Here is a 17,377-nt window from a genome sequence, read left to right as displayed (position 1 = left end):
CCAGATTTAAACATGCCTATCTATATTATAGCAGAGATAGAGGGGGACAACGATTGCCTATGTTACTAGCCTACTACCAGGCAGCAGTTTTACACAGGGTGCTGAACTGGGCTAGAGCAGATGTTAACCCCAAGCAATGGGTTGAATTGGAGATACAATCTTCCTCCTTAAATTTGCAGCACATCCCCTGGCTGGCTAAAATACCCTCGACTAAGCTCCCCACAATTGAGGCCACTTTATCAATGTGGAAAAATCTTAGACACAAGCTTGGTCTCTCAACTCCCAACACCCTTCTACTACCTTTTGTGGACAATCCAGAATTTCCCCCTGGAACTTCTGGGGCGCAAGCAATTAGGTGGAAACAGCAGGGCCTTACTAAAATTATTCACTTAGTGTCGGGTGGGAAAATTGTTGCTTTTACGGATTTGAGAGTTGGAAAGGAACTGGCCCAATCAGATGCTTGGTTTTATTTTCAAATCAGACACTTTATCCACTCGAAAAGACCAGATGATACCCTTAAAAAAGAACCAACACATTTTGAAATGCTATGCTATCGAGCCTCTGAGCCCACACATGCATTATCAACAATATATCAATTATTGCTAGGGGGTCATTTTCCTGATAATCCCTCTTTCTGTGAGAAATGGGATAGGGACCTACTACAATGGGGCATAACGATAGAATGGGAAAAACAATTCGAGGTCATGGCAAGATGCTCAACAAGCCTAGAGGTGATAGACACTCAATATAAATTACTAACCCGTTGGTACAGGTGCCCAGATTTCCTTCATAAAATATTTCCCGCGGTATCTCATCTGTGCTGGAGGTGCGGGTCCTCAAGTGGTACTCTGATTCATATTTGGTGGGAATGTGCCAGGATCAGACCCTTCTGGGACAAAGTAATACAATTATCCTCAAAGATGTTAGGTTCCCAAGTACCGGAGGGTCCTGACTTCTGGCTTCTCTCCCATTCCAAAATCCCGTTATATAAATACAAAAAGTCCTTATTAAAACACTTGAACAATGCCGCCAGGGCAGTAATACCGACACACTGGAGAGATACAGAGTTCCCAACAATATGGGAATGGTTTTGTAGAGTTGATTTTTATTGCACTATGGAAGATATCTATTATGATGCATTAGATAAGCAGGCAGACTATATGGCGACATGGGCATCATGGATAGACTTTAAATCATCGGCAATATATAAAGAACAGGTTCCATAAATTAAGACGCCTTGAGGCTCTCTCAGCAATGAGTCCACATAGACTTGAGTCCCACTTGACCTGATACACCTTTTGGTCTCAATAGATATGAGGTATATAAAGGCCCCCAGACCCCCCCTTTTTTATCCCTCTTCATCCCCCCCCCTAAGTTCAATCTCCCCGGTTCCTTTGGTACCCACCGTACCACCCTGAGATGTTACGGTGCTCCCTTTTCCCTAGGCATATGCGCTATGACACTTATTCTTAATATTACTCGTGACGGAGAACCCCGTCACAGAGGCCCTAATCTCTTTTTTTGAAAAGGTACTCTACTTTTCCACAGACGTAGGCCAGATTTTTCTGTGTAGAAATGCTCAATTGTAACTGGCTTGGGTCTAGGAATGCTTCATTAGATGCTGACCATGTATGTTCTTCGGAATAGTGTACCTGTTTATTCTCCTGTAAGAATGTATTAACTGTATGCCTGTATCTATGTTTTTATCTGAAAATTAAATAAAGTATACATAAAAAAAAAAATTCTGATACTATCAGGTGCCATTATAAAATATACATATAAATGAGGAAGGATAATTGTGCCTCCCACATGGGATACCTATAATAGCTGAGAGGGTGTCGGTCTTAACAGTTGCATCTCATCTCAAGCTCGATAGAGACCACAGTAATTTAAATTGTGTCTGTTTTGCAGTTTGCATTATGTTTTTTTTTTTACTTAGGTGGGAGTTCTATTTCAGATGGGATGTTGTTATGGGCATCTGTGGGCTACATACAAAAGCAGCCAGTATTTACCCTGCACAGAAACCATGTAAATGTGTTTGCTCCCTTTGCAAAGCAATATGATTTGTTCCAGACTCAAAATTACTTGCTTATTGCTTTACTTAATCAATCCCTATGTGTGAACGCCGACTGATTATCTCATTCCAGAGAGGATTTCCTGTTCCAGCCGCAGTGAAATGCTTTCTTCTGCACAAGTTATTCCCTGGTACTGTGAACTAATGGCATTGGCTGGACACCAGGACTGTACCCTCTGCCCTAAGTGCATTATCTTGGATTTATCTTGGATTTATCCTCCTTTATACCTCACATTCGGTACCTGTCTACAGTTTCCATCTCACACATATTTCCAGAATCAAGCAACGATAAACCACATCCACTCTCTGGTCATCTCCATACTAGTTCACTCTACCTTCCTAATGTCTGGCCTCCCACCTCTCTCCACTCCAAACTCTACTACATGCTAATGCCCCACATTCCTCTCCAAACATACCACATCAGCCTCCCCTCTCCTACAAGCCCCAGGTCTGTCCCCCTCATTTGCATCCATCAATGGTCCCACCTACCCACTTCATTCAACAATGAATGCCACCTCCCAAGGTTTTGGCATGCTGCTCCCTACCACTGGAACTGTCTTCCTGGCCCTAAATTTTCCACCTCTCTACAAAACTTAACCCCCCCCCCCCCAGCATTGGAATAGCCCACTTGTGACATGAAGTTGCTGAGCTTCTCCCCTCCATGGCCCAGCTCAGAGAAAGAACATGTTTCTTTATATATATTATATATATGCGCTGTGCAGCAGGCCCTTCAGGGGCAGGGAAAGTGCCTGCTGCACTTACATGACGCTGCTCTGCATGGGTGTCCTATGGTACGCCGCTCCTCTCCCCTCCACTCACTGCTGACAGGGAGCCCTCCCATCGCTGGCGCACCTGGTTCTGCTACCTGCCAACTCTGGATCCCACTGGCTGGAAACAAACTAAACACCATGCTATAATTTAAATATAGTGAATGGTACTTTAATCCCACTGCACTTTCTCCTCTATGTCTCCGCTGTCCCACACCCTGTCCTGGGTCCCTGCTGTAACTCTATCTGTCCCTGATGTTACTCTCCCTGTGTCTCACTTTGCAACCCTTAGTGACCTGCTTCTCCCTACTCCATCCCTAGCACTCTGCGTCTCACTGTGCCCTCCCTAGCACTCTGCATCTCACTACGCCATCCCTAGCGCCCTGCATCTCACTAAGTCATCCATAGTGCCTGCGTCTCCCTACACCCACCGTATCGCCCTGCATCTCACTGTGCTCTTCCTAGCACTCTGCATCTCACTAAGTCATCCATAGTGCCCTGCGTCTCCCTATGCCCACCGTATTGCCCTGCTTCTCACTACTTCCTCCCTACTGCTCCCTGCATTTCACTTCACCTTCCCTAGCGCCCTGCGTCTCACTACTCCTGTGTACACATTGCAATATTATAGCGGTGGTGCTAGCAATTATCAGCTAAAATCTTGCCTAGGCATAAAATTGGCTACGGCCGGCTCTGCACTTCTCAACCAATGACTTCCAACTCTCATCCTAGCCCACTGCCCCTTGCTCCATGTCACCTTCATTTTTGTCACCCATACAGCGGCAGATTGGCATGCTGGTATTGAGGGACAGATTCTGCCCTTTTATACTCTGATGACAGTCCTGGCATGATGCTATTCTTTTACACTTTAATATATGCAGACCCCACCCCCATTAGGGGTAGTTCCATATATTTCCCAGGCTGGTTTTCTAACTGAATCCACCCCTACATATCTCCCGCGCCCCTTCAGACTGTTATCTCTCACAAGTAGGGCCCTCTCATAACATCATCTTCATGGCACCTAGACCTTTGGTTCTGACACCCATCGGCCTATTTAGGTACTATGCCATGACATACAATGTTCTGTATTGTAAGCTCATACTGTTGATGTACTTTGTAAGGTACTCAGGTCAGAACCCCCTTTAATATAACAAAGTATAATAATAACCTTCGAGAACTATTGTGCAGCTATACAATTCATGTGTGCAGTATAGGAGGAATACTGTAGGAGACACTAGATAAAATGAAATTATTGCATCAAATAAAATATATTTTTCATATATGAACTGATGCGTGTTTGTATTGCAATCATTTATATGTTCATAAAGATTCTGACCCAGGCATAGACATCTTCCTTGATTTCTACAATTTGCATTACTTGGACATATCTATGTACAGTAATTAGACAAAAATGGAATGGGTCCTAATTTCCTGAAATGTATTCTGTTCCTATTACTCACATTCTATTAGTTTGGTCAAATGTAAGGGTCTTGCTGCCATATTCAGAAAACGTACCTGAGACTATCTGGGTTCTAAAAAGGTGTTGGTGGAATTCTGTTTCTGCTGTAATCCCTGGTATACACAACAGGGTATGGTCTTACCACAGGGCCTAACTTTAATCATTTAGAGCAGGAATTCTCTCAACCAATCAGCGGCCGGACAGTCCTGTGAAAGTGTATTTTTTTTGTTTTTATTCTGCTGCTGCCCACCCCCACACAAAAGGTGTGTGCCAGCAGTGCTTCACAGCTGGCACATCTACTCAATTGGACACAACACATTGTGGGTGATAGAAAGCACCCGCGATGTGCCGCTGATGAGTTCTGATCCGGGTCTGACCCGATGCCCATGGGACCGGGCAGCGGGTCAGGTTGGATATCAAATACATCCGATTTGGGACGATTTCTCATGGTGAAATCAGACAAAATCGTACTAGTGTTTGGGAGCCTTTAAAGTGCATGGGCACCTATAGATTGTAAGCTTGCAGCAGGGCCCTCCTACCTCCAAGTCTGTCTGTTGTTACCCAGTTTGTCTTATCACTGTCTACTATTGTAAAGCGCAACGGAATCTGCTGCGCTATATAAGAAACTGTAAATAAATAAATCTGCTGCTCTTAACGATCTATGACACACACATGGGGTATATTTGCTAAAGTGTGGCTTTCCAGATGTGATATTGCTGCCCATAGCAACCAATTATTCTATGTATTGGTCTAGCATCCTCAGCCCTCAGGGCACACTAAAGGTGTGTACACACGGGGGCGATATTGGCTGAAATCGCTGAAAATATGGTCGCTGAGCGACCATATTGCCAGTGATTTGGAGTGCTGCTGGCGATAAATCGCCAGCTGCGCGCTCCCGTGTGCACTCCCTAATGGTCGCAGGAGTATGCTCCTGTGACCAGCGACTTCCCCCGGCGCTGAGCAGGAGGTCAGCGGCAGAAGGATTCCCTCCTCCCTTCGCATCCCTCCCTTCCTTCTCCGTGACAGCAGCAGACGCTGCTGCTGCTCTCTCCTCCGTTCGGGGCTCCGTCTCTCTCTCCCCTTCCCCCCCCCCCCCCCCCCTCGCGATAGCAGCAACCAGACACTGCTGCTCCCCCCGCCCCGTGACAGTAGCAGTGTCTCCTTTTCATCGCTGATGAAAAGGAGACACTGAGCAATATGATTGCTGGCAATAGATTGCTAGCAATATATCGCTGGCACCCAGCATATGAGTCCATGTTTCAGTAATATACATAGTTAAGGTGTGTACTCATGGGAGGATTTGCAGTCGCCAAAATCAATTTAGACATGGTCTTGGAGGGGGAGAGAGAGAGGGGGGGGGGTAAAGTGGGGGCCATGCTGTGGTTGGGATCCTCAAATTGAGAAGAGACCATGTGATTGGTCAGTACATGCAACACCTCCATTTTTGTAGACTCGCACGTTAGTAAATGTACACAACAGCATCATTTCTGTATATGATCTTGCCCGTTCAAAATAAAACCAATTTTATTTTTTGTTACAGAGAATTTAATTGAGCTGCAGCTTTGATTTAATGTTTTAAAGGTAAAAGACATTTTTTACAGCATAATTGTAGCAATAAGTTACAGTGCATTGCTAGTCCACAATACAGTCCTTTTCGGTAAGTGTACAAAGAAAGTCCTCTTTTTCATTTTATAAAGTCTGGAAGATCAATATAAATATTGCCCCAGGAAAAACAAAAGAAAAAAATATATATAAAAATGAAGTGTTTCCATCCCAGACTCCCATGTTATTACAATGTTCTCTCCTAGAAGCATCTGTAAAAATCAGTTGTTCTTAACGTTGCATTGTGTCTAGTTTCCGTAGCTTCAGCGGCGCGCTGGATGTGAACGCAGCTGGGTTTTGTGAAGAATCCTCTGTTTCAGGAGACTGGAACATTACCCGTCCACGGTGATTGAAGATATAAAATGACGGATGATTCCTTAACGTATCAAATGTCCTAAGAAGAAAAAGGGAAATAAATAATTCAGATAAATGCAGGGTTTATTTTCCCCTCCTTCAGACTACTGTAAAGATTGCATATGCCATCCTCTGGTTCTCACTGCTTTGCTGATGAAACACACAAGTCCACTAATTACAGCAAACACTTAGGGCAGTATTCAATGCTCAGGATTCACAGTTTTTTCACTCTCTGCCGTGAATATTTTTCACTGAAGATCTGATTAACGCTATTCTATGTTCGCCAAAAGCGAACAGTGAATGCTGGCCAGTTCCCCCTTTCATGCTCGCTGCAATTCGCTGGTTTTCAATGGGATTTTCACTTACATTCACCGTGAGTGTATTCAATGCTCGAATGCCGAATTGCTTTCAACGTGATTTTAACCTTAAGCAATCGCCATGTTTTTAAGGTGAACTGGAATGTGATCTTTTAAAATAAAGGGTTGTTTTGTTTTTTTGGTGTCAAATAATCAGTAATTTTATTCTGTGAGGGGGCATGCTATTGTTATTCATGTGCTTGCTGCAAATGAATATATATATTTAATTTTTTCAAGCCTCATTAAATATTCACTGCACACTGGTCCCGCTCATTACATATGCACAAGCAGGATCAGCGCAGCAGCTCCCTCCACCACATCCCCTGTCTGTGTCCCCGGGAGCCCTCCTTCTCCCACAGAAATGTCAGGCGCAGGCAGGAAGCTTCCATCTCCCTGCCTGCCGCCGTTCCCCAGAATGCTGCGAGCCCCTGCAACGTTGAATAGGGTGAGAGGGAGGGCTGGCAGCGAATGCTCTAGCCCTCTGGAACATGGAGAATGTGCAGCGAGTCCTAAACAGGATTCACTGCACATGCCAAAAAAAAGTCATTGAATACTGCCCACAGTTTGAGCATGATGCTGCGCTATGTACATTGTACACAATGTCTCTAGGAGGAATTGGTTATATTGTATCGACGTGCGACAGAAAATGGGCCAGATAATATAAATACATTGTTGAAAAGCACAATAGAATGATAATATAGTCAGGATGTTCAATTTGGCAATGTGCACGCTAATACACTCAAATAAACATGGGAAACAATTTGTCACATTTTTTGAGTGCTGCAATACAAAGGTGAGTATTGTCTAGACCTGGGGTAGCCAACTCCAGTCCTCGAGAGCTACCAACAGTGCATGTTTTCCAGATCTCACAGAATCACAAGTGAAGTAATTAGCTCCACCTGAGGATCTTTTAGTAACGATTACACCTTTGCATCAGCTAGGTTTCCAAGAAAATGTGAACTGTTGGTAGCTCTCGAGGACTGAAGTTGGCTACCACTGGTCTAGACCCTTGATGGCCAACACTTTGCTCCCTACATTGTGGCACTTAGGTAACCTGGATGGACCAGCCAGCTTAGAATTAAGTCCCTGGAGACAAACTGGAGTGATTCTGATGGTCATTTTTCCAACATCAGAACCCGCAAGGGGCTTTGAATACACTCGCCCCCTCCCAATGTCTGAGAAACGACCGTCAGGCTCCCGACTGCCTTCCATATTACAGTTCTTCACTGTAATTAATGCAGCATGGCAAAACATCCCACATGCTGTTGCAAATAATTTGAGGAGAGTTTGCCAAGAAGGTTGTCTGCAGTAATTGCTGCATGTGGTGAACCTACAGAGTACTGACCTCAATAAAATATGCATCTATTTGCTTCCAGCCTCCAATCACTTGTGTCTACATAGTAACTCCCTAACATTCTGTACCTGAAATTTGCCAGTTCATAAAGTAGAAGACCATCCAGTTATGAAATTGAAATGGCTGTGATTATTAACCCCTTCCTGACAGAGCCCTTTTTTTCAAATCTGACATGTATCACTTAAGTGGGGATAACTTTTTTTTGCTTTTACTTATCCCAGTGATTTTGAGATTGTTTTCTCGTGACACATTGTACTTCAAATTAGTGGTAAATTTGGGTCGATACAGTCTGTGTTTTTTTGTGAAAAATACCAAAATGGTCGTAAAAAAATGGAAAATTTAGCAATTTGCAAAATGTTAAATTTTCTGCTTGTGAGACAAATAATCATACCACTCAAAATAGTTAATAACTAACATAGACCATATGTCTACTTTATGTTTCCATCATTATTTCAACTTCCTTTTAATTTTTTTGGACACTAGGAGGCTTACAATATGAATAGCAAATTCTCAAATTTTCAAGAAAATTTCAAACACTGATTTTTTTAGGGACCAGTTCAGTTCTGATGTGACTTTGAGGGACTTGTATGTGAGACACCCCCATAAATGATGCCATTTCAAAAACTGCACCCCTCACAGTATTCAAAACAGCATTTTGGAAGTTTGTTAACCCTTTAGGTGTTTCACAGGAATTAAAACAAAGTGTAGATGAAATTTCAAAATTTCATTTTTTTTGCAGATTTGCAATTTTAATACATTTTTCTAAGGAACACAGTAGATTTTACTAGAGAAATGTGACTACAAATTGATTCCTCCAATTCTTTTGTTTTCATAAATATCCTATATGTGGCCCTAGTGTGCACATTGACCAAACCACAGGCTTCATAATAGAAGGAGCACCTACTTGATTTTGGAGCCTCCTTTTTATGAGATTATTTTTTAGGCACCATGTAGGATTCTAGGCACCATAAGATGCTAAAAGTTAGGAACCCCCCCACAAGTGACCCCATTTTGCAAACTACACCCCTCAGGGAATTCATCTAGGGGTATGGTGTACATTTCAAACCCCCAGGGGTTTCACCAATTTTGATACAACTGGGCTGTGCAAATGAAAAATTAAATTTTTTTACACAAAAATGCAGTTCTGGCTCAATTTTTCATTTTCAGAAGGTATGAAGGAGAAAAAGCACCCCAAAATCTGTGCCCCAATTTCTCCCGAGTATGGCAATGCCTCATATGTGACCAAAAAATACCAGTTGGGTGCATGGCAGGACTCAGAAGGGAAGGAGTGATTTTTGGATTTTGCAGCTCAGATTCTGGTGGAATGAATGGTGGGTGCTATGTGGCATTAGCAAGACCCCCGAAGCACGGTGAAATGATGAACCTAATAATCCATAGATGTGTGGTATATTTTAAAACACTCCTTTATACATAGGCCGGGTTTGTCGGGGCAAGTTTCACAGTGGAAAATAGTTTCCTTTCTTATTCCCTTTTTATAGCAAACTTTGCACCTTTTTTGTGTCCTGCCCTTTCTTGCAGTGGAGGGGATTTCGTTCGGAAAATGCTGCCCTGGTACAATACGGGGGCCAGTACTAGAAGTACTGGGGCCCTCTGCCTGCTGGTTCCCAAATATTAGGCCCTTTATGACTTCCTCTTGAAAGTGCATAAATGTCCCCCTCTGGCCGGTAGAACGGAATAGCACGTAAGCATTATACAGTGCCATCTGGATGATATACACGGCCAGCTTCTTGTACCAGATTTTTGTTTTCCGCAGGGCACTGTACGGCTTCAGTACCTGATCTGAAAGATCCACTCCGCCCATGTACCTATTGTAATCCAGGATACAATTAGGTTTTGAGGTGTGGGTACTGGTACCTCGTACAGGGACGGAGGTGGTACTGTCTCCGTGAATTGTTGTCAGTATAAGGACATCCCTCTTGTCCTTATATTTGACCAACAACATATTTTCGGTGCATATTCCCCTGCTTTCACCCCTTCTCATTACTTGGGCAATGTGCGTTTTTGGGAGGCCTCTTTGGTTCTTGCGCACAGTACCACAAGCTGCTGTACCTCTTGAACCAAGGGCCTTAAACAGGGGGATGCTAGTGTAAAAGTTATCCACATAGAGGTGATAACCTTTATCCAGGAAGGGGTGCACTAAATCCCAGACAATTTTTCCACTAACACCTAAGAGGGAGGGGGGGCATTCTGGCGGTTCAATTCTTGAATCCTTCCCTTCATATACCCTAAACATGTGGGTGTACCCTGAGGTGCTTTCACACAGCTTATACATTTTTATGCCATACCTTGCCCTCTTACTGGGAAGGTACTGGCGGTATTTAACCCTTCCTTTAAAATGTATAAGGGACTCGTCGATACAAATAAATTTTTCAGGGATGTACATCTCTGCAAATTTGGCACTGAAATGATCAATGACCGGCCTGACTTTGAATAGCCGGTCAAAGGTGGGATCATCTCTGGGTGGGCACTGTGCATTATCGTTGTAATGCAAAAATTTAAGGATCATCTCAAAACGAGCCCGAGTCATGGCCATACGGTAAAATGGGGTGCTGTACAGAACATCTGTACTCCAATATTGCCTAATTTCTGGCTTTTTTACTATGCCCATATGAAACACCAGACCCCAAAACGTCATCATCTCTACTGCATCTACAGGGGTCCACCTAGCAAATGATGACGTGGGGTTTTGCAATAAACTGCTGGGCATATAAATTAGTTTGGTCCACCATTAAATTTATAAAATCATCAGAGAAAAATAATTTGAAAAAGTCAATTTCTCTGAGACCTGTGGAATCAAATTGGATTCCTGGCATGGCCAAAAACTCAGGAACCTGGGGCTCAAAATTGTCTGGTGGTGGGGTCCATACGAGATCAATTATTGGGCCCCCCCCAATTATGACTTCCTCTTGAAAGTGCATAAATGTCAGCTGCTCTACGGGGGCGTCTTTGAGGGGGTCCCTCATCACTAGAGGAGGAAGAGGAGCTTAAGATGAATCCTTCAAATTCCCCGCTTGCCTCACTGGCTGTGTCAGAGTCAGAGGCAAGCATGGCATATGCCTCCTCCACTGAATACATTCTTCTGGATGACTGGGATGACATTTGGGATGCCATTTTTATTTTTGTGTTACTGGTAGTGAAATGTTTCAACACGTGTATAGTGTAGGGGGGGGGTACAAACTTTATTTCAACCCGGGGGGTATGTAGTGTGTAGTGTGTATGTAGTGCAGAAAAAAAAAAATACTTTATACAAAAAAAAAAAATTGAAGGGGTTAAAAAAAAAAAAAAAAAAAAAAGGTCCTGCGCCAAAAATTGAGCACAGATGTTGGTCAGTAACGTCCGTCACTGAACAGCGCTCAAAGGCAACAGGAATTTGATCCAAAAAAAAAAAAAAAAAAAAAAAAAAGATCAACCCTGTGCCGAAAAAGCTGATCAGTGATGTACGTCACTGATCAGCGCACAGTGGCCACAGGACACCCACAAAATCACAGTGTGTGTAAAAAAAAATTTAAAAAAGACCCCACAGCACCCACAAAAAAAATAAAGGTGATCAGTGATGCGACACTGATTACCAGTGAGGGGCAGCAGGTGCACAACCTTTGGTGCAACTGACAGTGCAACTGGCAGCAACTGACAGGTATATATATAAAAAAAAAAACCTCTGCACCCCCAAAAAGTTGCTGATCACCTCAGATATAGTGATCAGCACAAAAGGCGGGGGCAGCAGACACAAAATATATCACTCTCTATCACTCTCTGTCACTATCTCTCACTATCTATCACTCTATGACACTGCAGCAGCAGCACTGACAGTTATATATATGAAAAATAACCCCTGCACCCCCAAAAAGTTGCTGGGGGTGCACAAAAGGGGGGCAGCAGACACAAAATATAGCAGTCTCTCACTCTGTCACTATCTCTCTCTATCTCTCTATCTCTCACTCTATGACACTGCAGCAGCAGCACTGACAGGTATATATATCTAAAAAAAAAACCTGCGCCCCCAAAAAGTTGCTGATCAGTTAATTTATACTGATCAGCACAAAAGGGGGGGCAGCAGTCAGTTATATAAAAAATATATAGCACAATCTGTCACTATCTCTCTCTCTCTATCTATAGCTCTATCACACTGCAGCAGCACAAAATATAGCACTCTCTGTCACTAGGCCTCTCTATCTCTCTCTATCTCTCTCTATCTTTCTATCTAATAACTCGCAGCAGCACAGCACAACACAGCACAGGATGTCACAAGAAGAAGCAAGATCCAGGCAGTGATCAGGTAAGTATTTAGAGGGGTTCTGGTCAGTATATCGCGGCAGCTGGGCACGGTGACCGCACTGCACGCAATTCCAGACCGGAATGGCGTCTGCAGTGCAGTCACCGTTAGTTTAAACCCCCCTCCATGGCTGTGATTGGTTCGTCGGTCCGACGAACCAATCACGGCCTTTGGGGGCGGGCGGGGTGAGGTGGGGTGACACCAGTGTCACCCTTACACCCCGCGGTGATTGGTGCTGTACTTTACAGCACCAATCACCTCCGATCCCTGTGTCACCGGCGAACGTTATTCGCCGGTGACACAGAAAACGCTGTGAATGGCTGTTCACACTGAACAGCCAATCACAGCGATCGCCGACGGGGGGGGCGGCATCGCAGCCCCCCCTGGGCATGCAGGGACATGTCTGCTGTCAGGAAGTACATCCCGGCCATGACGTATATATACGTCAAATGTCGGGAAGGGGTTAAACAACATTTCATTAACAAATTAATGGGAAGAACAGACTAAATATTTATGTCTATGGTCACACAAATGGAATATTTATAAAAACAGCACTCTAGGGGCAGTATTCAATGAGTATATTTGCGCTGTGCAGTGAATCCTGTTTAGGATTCGATGCAGAGTCGTCATGGTCCGGAGGGCGGGAGACCTAGCAGGGGACCGGGTAGGGAGCCGCTAACACTGCTCCCGATCGGGCATATGTAATGATCGGGAGCAGTGAATATATGAATATGTAATGAGCGGCTCTCGGCTCCTGCTGGCTATTCTGTGTAAAAAAAAAAAAGTTAATTGAATATATATTCATGTGCTGTAAGCACATGAATAAAAATAGCATGCCCCTTCACAGAATAAAATTCCTGATTTTTTTACACCAAAAAAACAAAAACATTTTAAAAAGTTCACATTCCACTTCACCATGAAAAGATGGCGATTGCTACACGGCAAAAATCACTTAGAAAGCAATTCGCCATCTTCTCATTGAATACACTCACGGCAAATCACATTGAAAAACCACAGCGAGTTGCAGAGACTATCAGATGGCGAATTGTCCGTCATTCACTGTTCGCAGACTGTGAAAAGTGCAAATTGAATAGGGGGATTCATTTTCTGACACAAAAAAAAAATCATCTTCCAAAATGAAAATAGCACAAATTCATCATGAAACATGGCGAATTGGCCTCATTGAATACTTCCCTAAGTCTCGTTAAACAGTTCAGCGAGATGTTGGTGGACCCAATGTGACCAGTGCACGTCAGCAAATATACTTGTTAATTGACCACTCAATGAGTCGCTCTCAAATAACAGCCGGACACAGCTGTCACATCCACCCCATGCAGCAAGTGTAGGAGCAGCTGGCGAACCACATGTACACACAACTAGAGCTATCTGTACATGTATTGGCCATCGGCTGTGCTGCATAGCCATAGTGATAATTCTGAACAATGTCTTTCACAGACATTTTCAATATCGACCTGCTTGGAATTTATCAGCAGTTCACTCAGCCCGATATATTGCGCCCAGCTTAACCTAGATCAGTAGTTCCCTAACCCTGTACCTAGCCACCCTGGGGTGCTGCAAGACATTCAGGTGTTTCTCGGGTTTGTGGTCCAGGACCAATTCAATTAATTAATGATCAAAGTGATAGGCAAAAACCATGGCTGACTATCATAAAACATGTAGACAACCAGAAGCCAAACTGTGCAGTGCCACAGAACTGACTAAGGATGACCGGTAGTCACAATTTACTTCATCTTAGAGGCGCCACAAAACAAATGCAGATCAGGCGTGGGCAACCTGTGGCTCTCCAGCTGTTGCGAAACAAAGTCCTAGTATGCCTTGCCACAGTTATGCTATTAGGGAGTGCTAGAACTGGCACGGCATGCTGGGACTTGTTTCATAGAGATAGAGAAAAGGTTTCCTACGCCTGCTCTAGGGGGCTTAGATTGCTTATATTTTCCCTTATATTTTCCCATCTATACAAGTCTGCATGGTTGCTATATCTAAGCATTTTATTTATTTTATTTCTTGTGCATTTTTTAAATGCCTCCTCTAAGTAGTTCCACTTACCCAGAAGTCACCATCATTACTTGCCATTTTACGCTCACATATGAAAGTTAGATAGCAGACTGAAGTCTTGTTTCACAGTTGCCAGCAATTCCACCAGTATAAGGATATCTGTTTTAGCAGACTGTATAAGCCATAGGTTCCCAGACGCAGTCCTCAAGGCACTCCATTGGTCCAGGTTCTAGGTATATCCATGCTTAGCCACAGGTGACTTAATTGGTACCTCAGACAGTTTGATTTAGCCATCTGTGCTGAGCCACAGATAAACCTAACACTTGGACTGTTGGGGTGACTTGAGGACTGTGTTTGGGAACCTCTGGCATAAGCACTAAAGGCTGCATATGCAATTTAGAGCCACCAGATCTCCACCTTTGAATGACTGTGGCCCTTGCGTGTTCTGTGGCTGTTTTGTGAGAATGCTGATGGAACTGCAGGCTATTTAGAGATAACCTTATGCAACAATCTAGGCACTTTCTTGCATTAAGGATAGAACCGGTCAAAAGGTGTGTTGATGAAGAACGCTTTCACCAGCTTATGGATAATGCGGTGCTATGGCAAACATGTGGAAGACTGTCGGAGATCAGCATTTATTTCCGAATGTATGATATTCCCAGCATGCATCTGAATCTTAAGATATAAGGATGTCTCAACATACAGAAATCAGTTGTAACTTCACCTGAAGAAAAAGCTTAATGAAAACAAATCTAAGGCTGAAATGAATTCTTATGCAAGTCTGTTAAAACCAACATTATGATAGAAATAAAAGGACATACTTATTTCTCAATTCTGAAGTAGCATCCATGTCTTTAAACTCTCCGGCGATATGTACTATGCCATAGCAGGCCACTACAAATGCCAGCAAGGTTTGTAGAACTATCTGTAAGTAAATGAAATGAGACAATTAAAGTTCACACCTATAGTGTATTTTTGTTTCAGAATCTACTAAATGGTAACACATGCAGCAATATGTTTAAGCACTTCTATAGATTTGCTGGACTTAAACGTAGTAGTATTACTTTACAATCCACTATGCACAAACTGATACAGAAGGTCCGGATTTATTTCCATACAAATAATATATACATTTTCTGCCACCTCATTTTCATATTTTTACTTTGGATTCCTGATTTACAGCACTACTGAACATCTGCTTTTATGCTGAAAATTTACTAAAACCAAATGTTTCTCCTTTCCCCTCCCCAAAAAAGGTCTAAAATAAAATCCAACTTACATCTATAGGTAACGTCTCATCTTCCTTTTCAGTCAAGCGCATGTAAGAACGATCTGGAAAAATAGGCATTCACAGTAAGATGCTTTATTTCAATTTAGTTTGTAAAGTCTCAATACCACTGGGTCATTTTATACATTTTTGAAAAATTCTCTGAATCAGAGCTAGTTTGTTGCTTATAGAAACAAATCGGTTAATTTAACATGAATAAGGAGAACGGGGGCATGTGAATTAGAAGAGGGGGTACTGAAATAGGAGAGGGGGGATGCACCGAAACAGGAGAGGATGGGGGGGATTGTGGGAGGAAACTGGAGCACCCGGAGTAAACCCATGCCAGCAAAAGGAGAATATACAAACTCCACAGTAAATCATCCATGCAGCTCCCGTGACTAGAGGTGGGGCAATGAATTAGAGGATAGTGTACTTTAACTAATAAACCTTAAAACTGCCCATATACCATTCAAGCATCACTGTGCATGCCTTATACAGTATTACATGTACGCAGTGGGGTGGGTGACAGAAAGATGTCCCCACTGAACACATACAAAGGTGACAATGCGCGGCTGGCGGCTCTCACACCCATGTCAGTGTTACCGCACCGAGCTGTATGTGGGGGCCGGGTGCACAACCCCCAAAGGTAAAACCAGCTGGGCCGCCCCCAGGCCGGACACATTGATGCCGCCCATTCTGACCTTCCTGCCAGCACTACACGGCGGCCTCCGTGGCAAAACTTACGCTGAGCAGCTGAGAATGCGGCGTGTGCCAGGGCAAAGAGCCCGACGCCGACAAGCCCTTTCCAGATAGAAGGCGCCATGTTCCGGAGCGTCTCCACTCCCCGATACAGCAGCAGTGGCAGCCGGCGGGCGCTAGCGGTGACGTCTAACTAGTGCGCCGACGTTTGACTACGCAACACGTCCGCCAACCAGTTACGTACGCCGAGACACCATTTTGTGGTTGTCACTGGTCGCTTAATGATGCAAGTGCGTTTGTGTACCTGCGATACAGAATAGGCAGCTGTGGTCCATTATGATTATCCCGTATAAGATCAACAATGTTCTCGTTCTCTGTAATGGGCCAATTTATCATGGCTGGGAAGGAGCTCGTCCCTGCTATGTGGGTAGCCGGTGATAGGGATGGAATAATAATCCTCGATGGTTTATGCCTGGTGTAGGCTACTTTTCCTATCGGTGGGGAGAGAACCAGATGGTTTCTTTCCATCAATGGTGCAACATAATCAAAATCTTCTCCCAAGACATACCTCCCAACATGACCCTCTCCAGGAGGGACACATTGCTCTGCTCCTGCACTTCCCTCTTAATATATGATTGCCATCTGTGATGAAGCACCTTTCTTAGCAATTTACCTGTTTAGCACAGATGAAGGTAATCATGCATTAAGAAGAAAGTCCAGGAGCAGAGCATTGTGTCCCTTCTGGAGAGGGTCATGTTGGGAGGTATGCCCAAGGTGCTGGCACACATAGCATAGCCATACATCCCAACATGACCCTCTCCAGGAGGGACACAATGCTCTGTTCCTGGACTTTCTTCTTAATGCACGATTACCTAAAACAGGTTAATCGATAAGAAAGGTGTTTCAACACAGGTGGTGGTAATCATACATTAAGAGGGAAGTGCAGGAGCAGAGCAATGTGTCCCTCCTGGAGAGGGTCAAGTTGGGAGGTATGCATAGCTCTGCTCTCAACAGCCGCAAAGTCCCCAACCTCAGTATCTGATTGGCCTATGGAAAACATCCTAGGTAGGAGCAGAGAAACACTTAGTCGGACTCTGACTGGCCGGCTGCTTAGAGCCCGAGGTGTAGCGTGCCTCAA

The 17,377-nt window shown here is 43.9% G+C and overlaps 2 protein-coding genes across 2 annotated transcripts in view; one reads left to right on the top strand and one right to left on the bottom strand.

Moving 5' to 3' along the window:
- The window catches only part of LOC146035842 (integrator complex subunit 6-like), a 67,796-nt gene extending 65,125 nt beyond the window's left edge, over positions 1-2,671 (top strand). The window contains exon 18 of the mRNA XM_083159515.1: positions 2,148-2,671. Coding sequence (XP_083015641.1) covers positions 2,148-2,175 — 28 coding nt within the window. The 3' untranslated portion in view covers positions 2,176-2,671. The remainder of the gene's footprint in view (positions 1-2,147) is intronic.
- Positions 2,672-5,796: 3,125 nt separating this feature from the next.
- On the bottom strand, positions 5,797-16,492 carry MMGT1 (membrane magnesium transporter 1). The gene is made up of 4 exons (XM_083159513.1): positions 16,285-16,492; positions 15,553-15,605; positions 15,095-15,198; positions 5,797-6,293 (listed from the first exon to the last, which is right to left on the bottom strand). Exons 1-4 carry the CDS (start codon positions 16,361-16,363, stop codon positions 6,131-6,133), a joined length of 399 nt encoding a protein of 132 aa, XP_083015639.1. The 5' UTR covers positions 16,364-16,492; the 3' UTR covers positions 5,797-6,130.
- Between the last annotated feature and the right edge of the window lie 885 nt (positions 16,493-17,377).

This window comes from Crinia signifera, chromosome 9 (assembly GCF_055691185.1).
Source record: "Crinia signifera chromosome 9, ASM5569118v1, whole genome shotgun sequence".
In the NCBI taxonomy this organism is placed as follows: domain Eukaryota; kingdom Metazoa; phylum Chordata; class Amphibia; order Anura; family Myobatrachidae; genus Crinia; species Crinia signifera.
The sequence above is the reverse complement of the archived record's forward strand: the minus strand, read 5'-3'. Positions and strand labels throughout refer to the sequence as shown.

Bases quoted from the DNA above. Each gene is read 5' to 3' on its own strand.
- MMGT1 (XM_083159513.1), bottom strand. From the start codon at position 16,363: ATGGCGCCTTCTATCTGGAAAGGGCTTGTCGGCGTCGGGCTCTTTGCC. The intron at 15,199-15,552 runs GTAAGTTGGATT...ATTTACTTACAG, and splicing joins ATGAGACGTTACCTATAGAT to ATAGTTCTACAAACCTTGCT. The intron at 6,294-15,094 runs GTATGTCCTTTT...TTTTCTTCTTAG, and splicing joins ACTTCAGAATTGAGAAATAA to GACATTTGATACGTTAAGGA.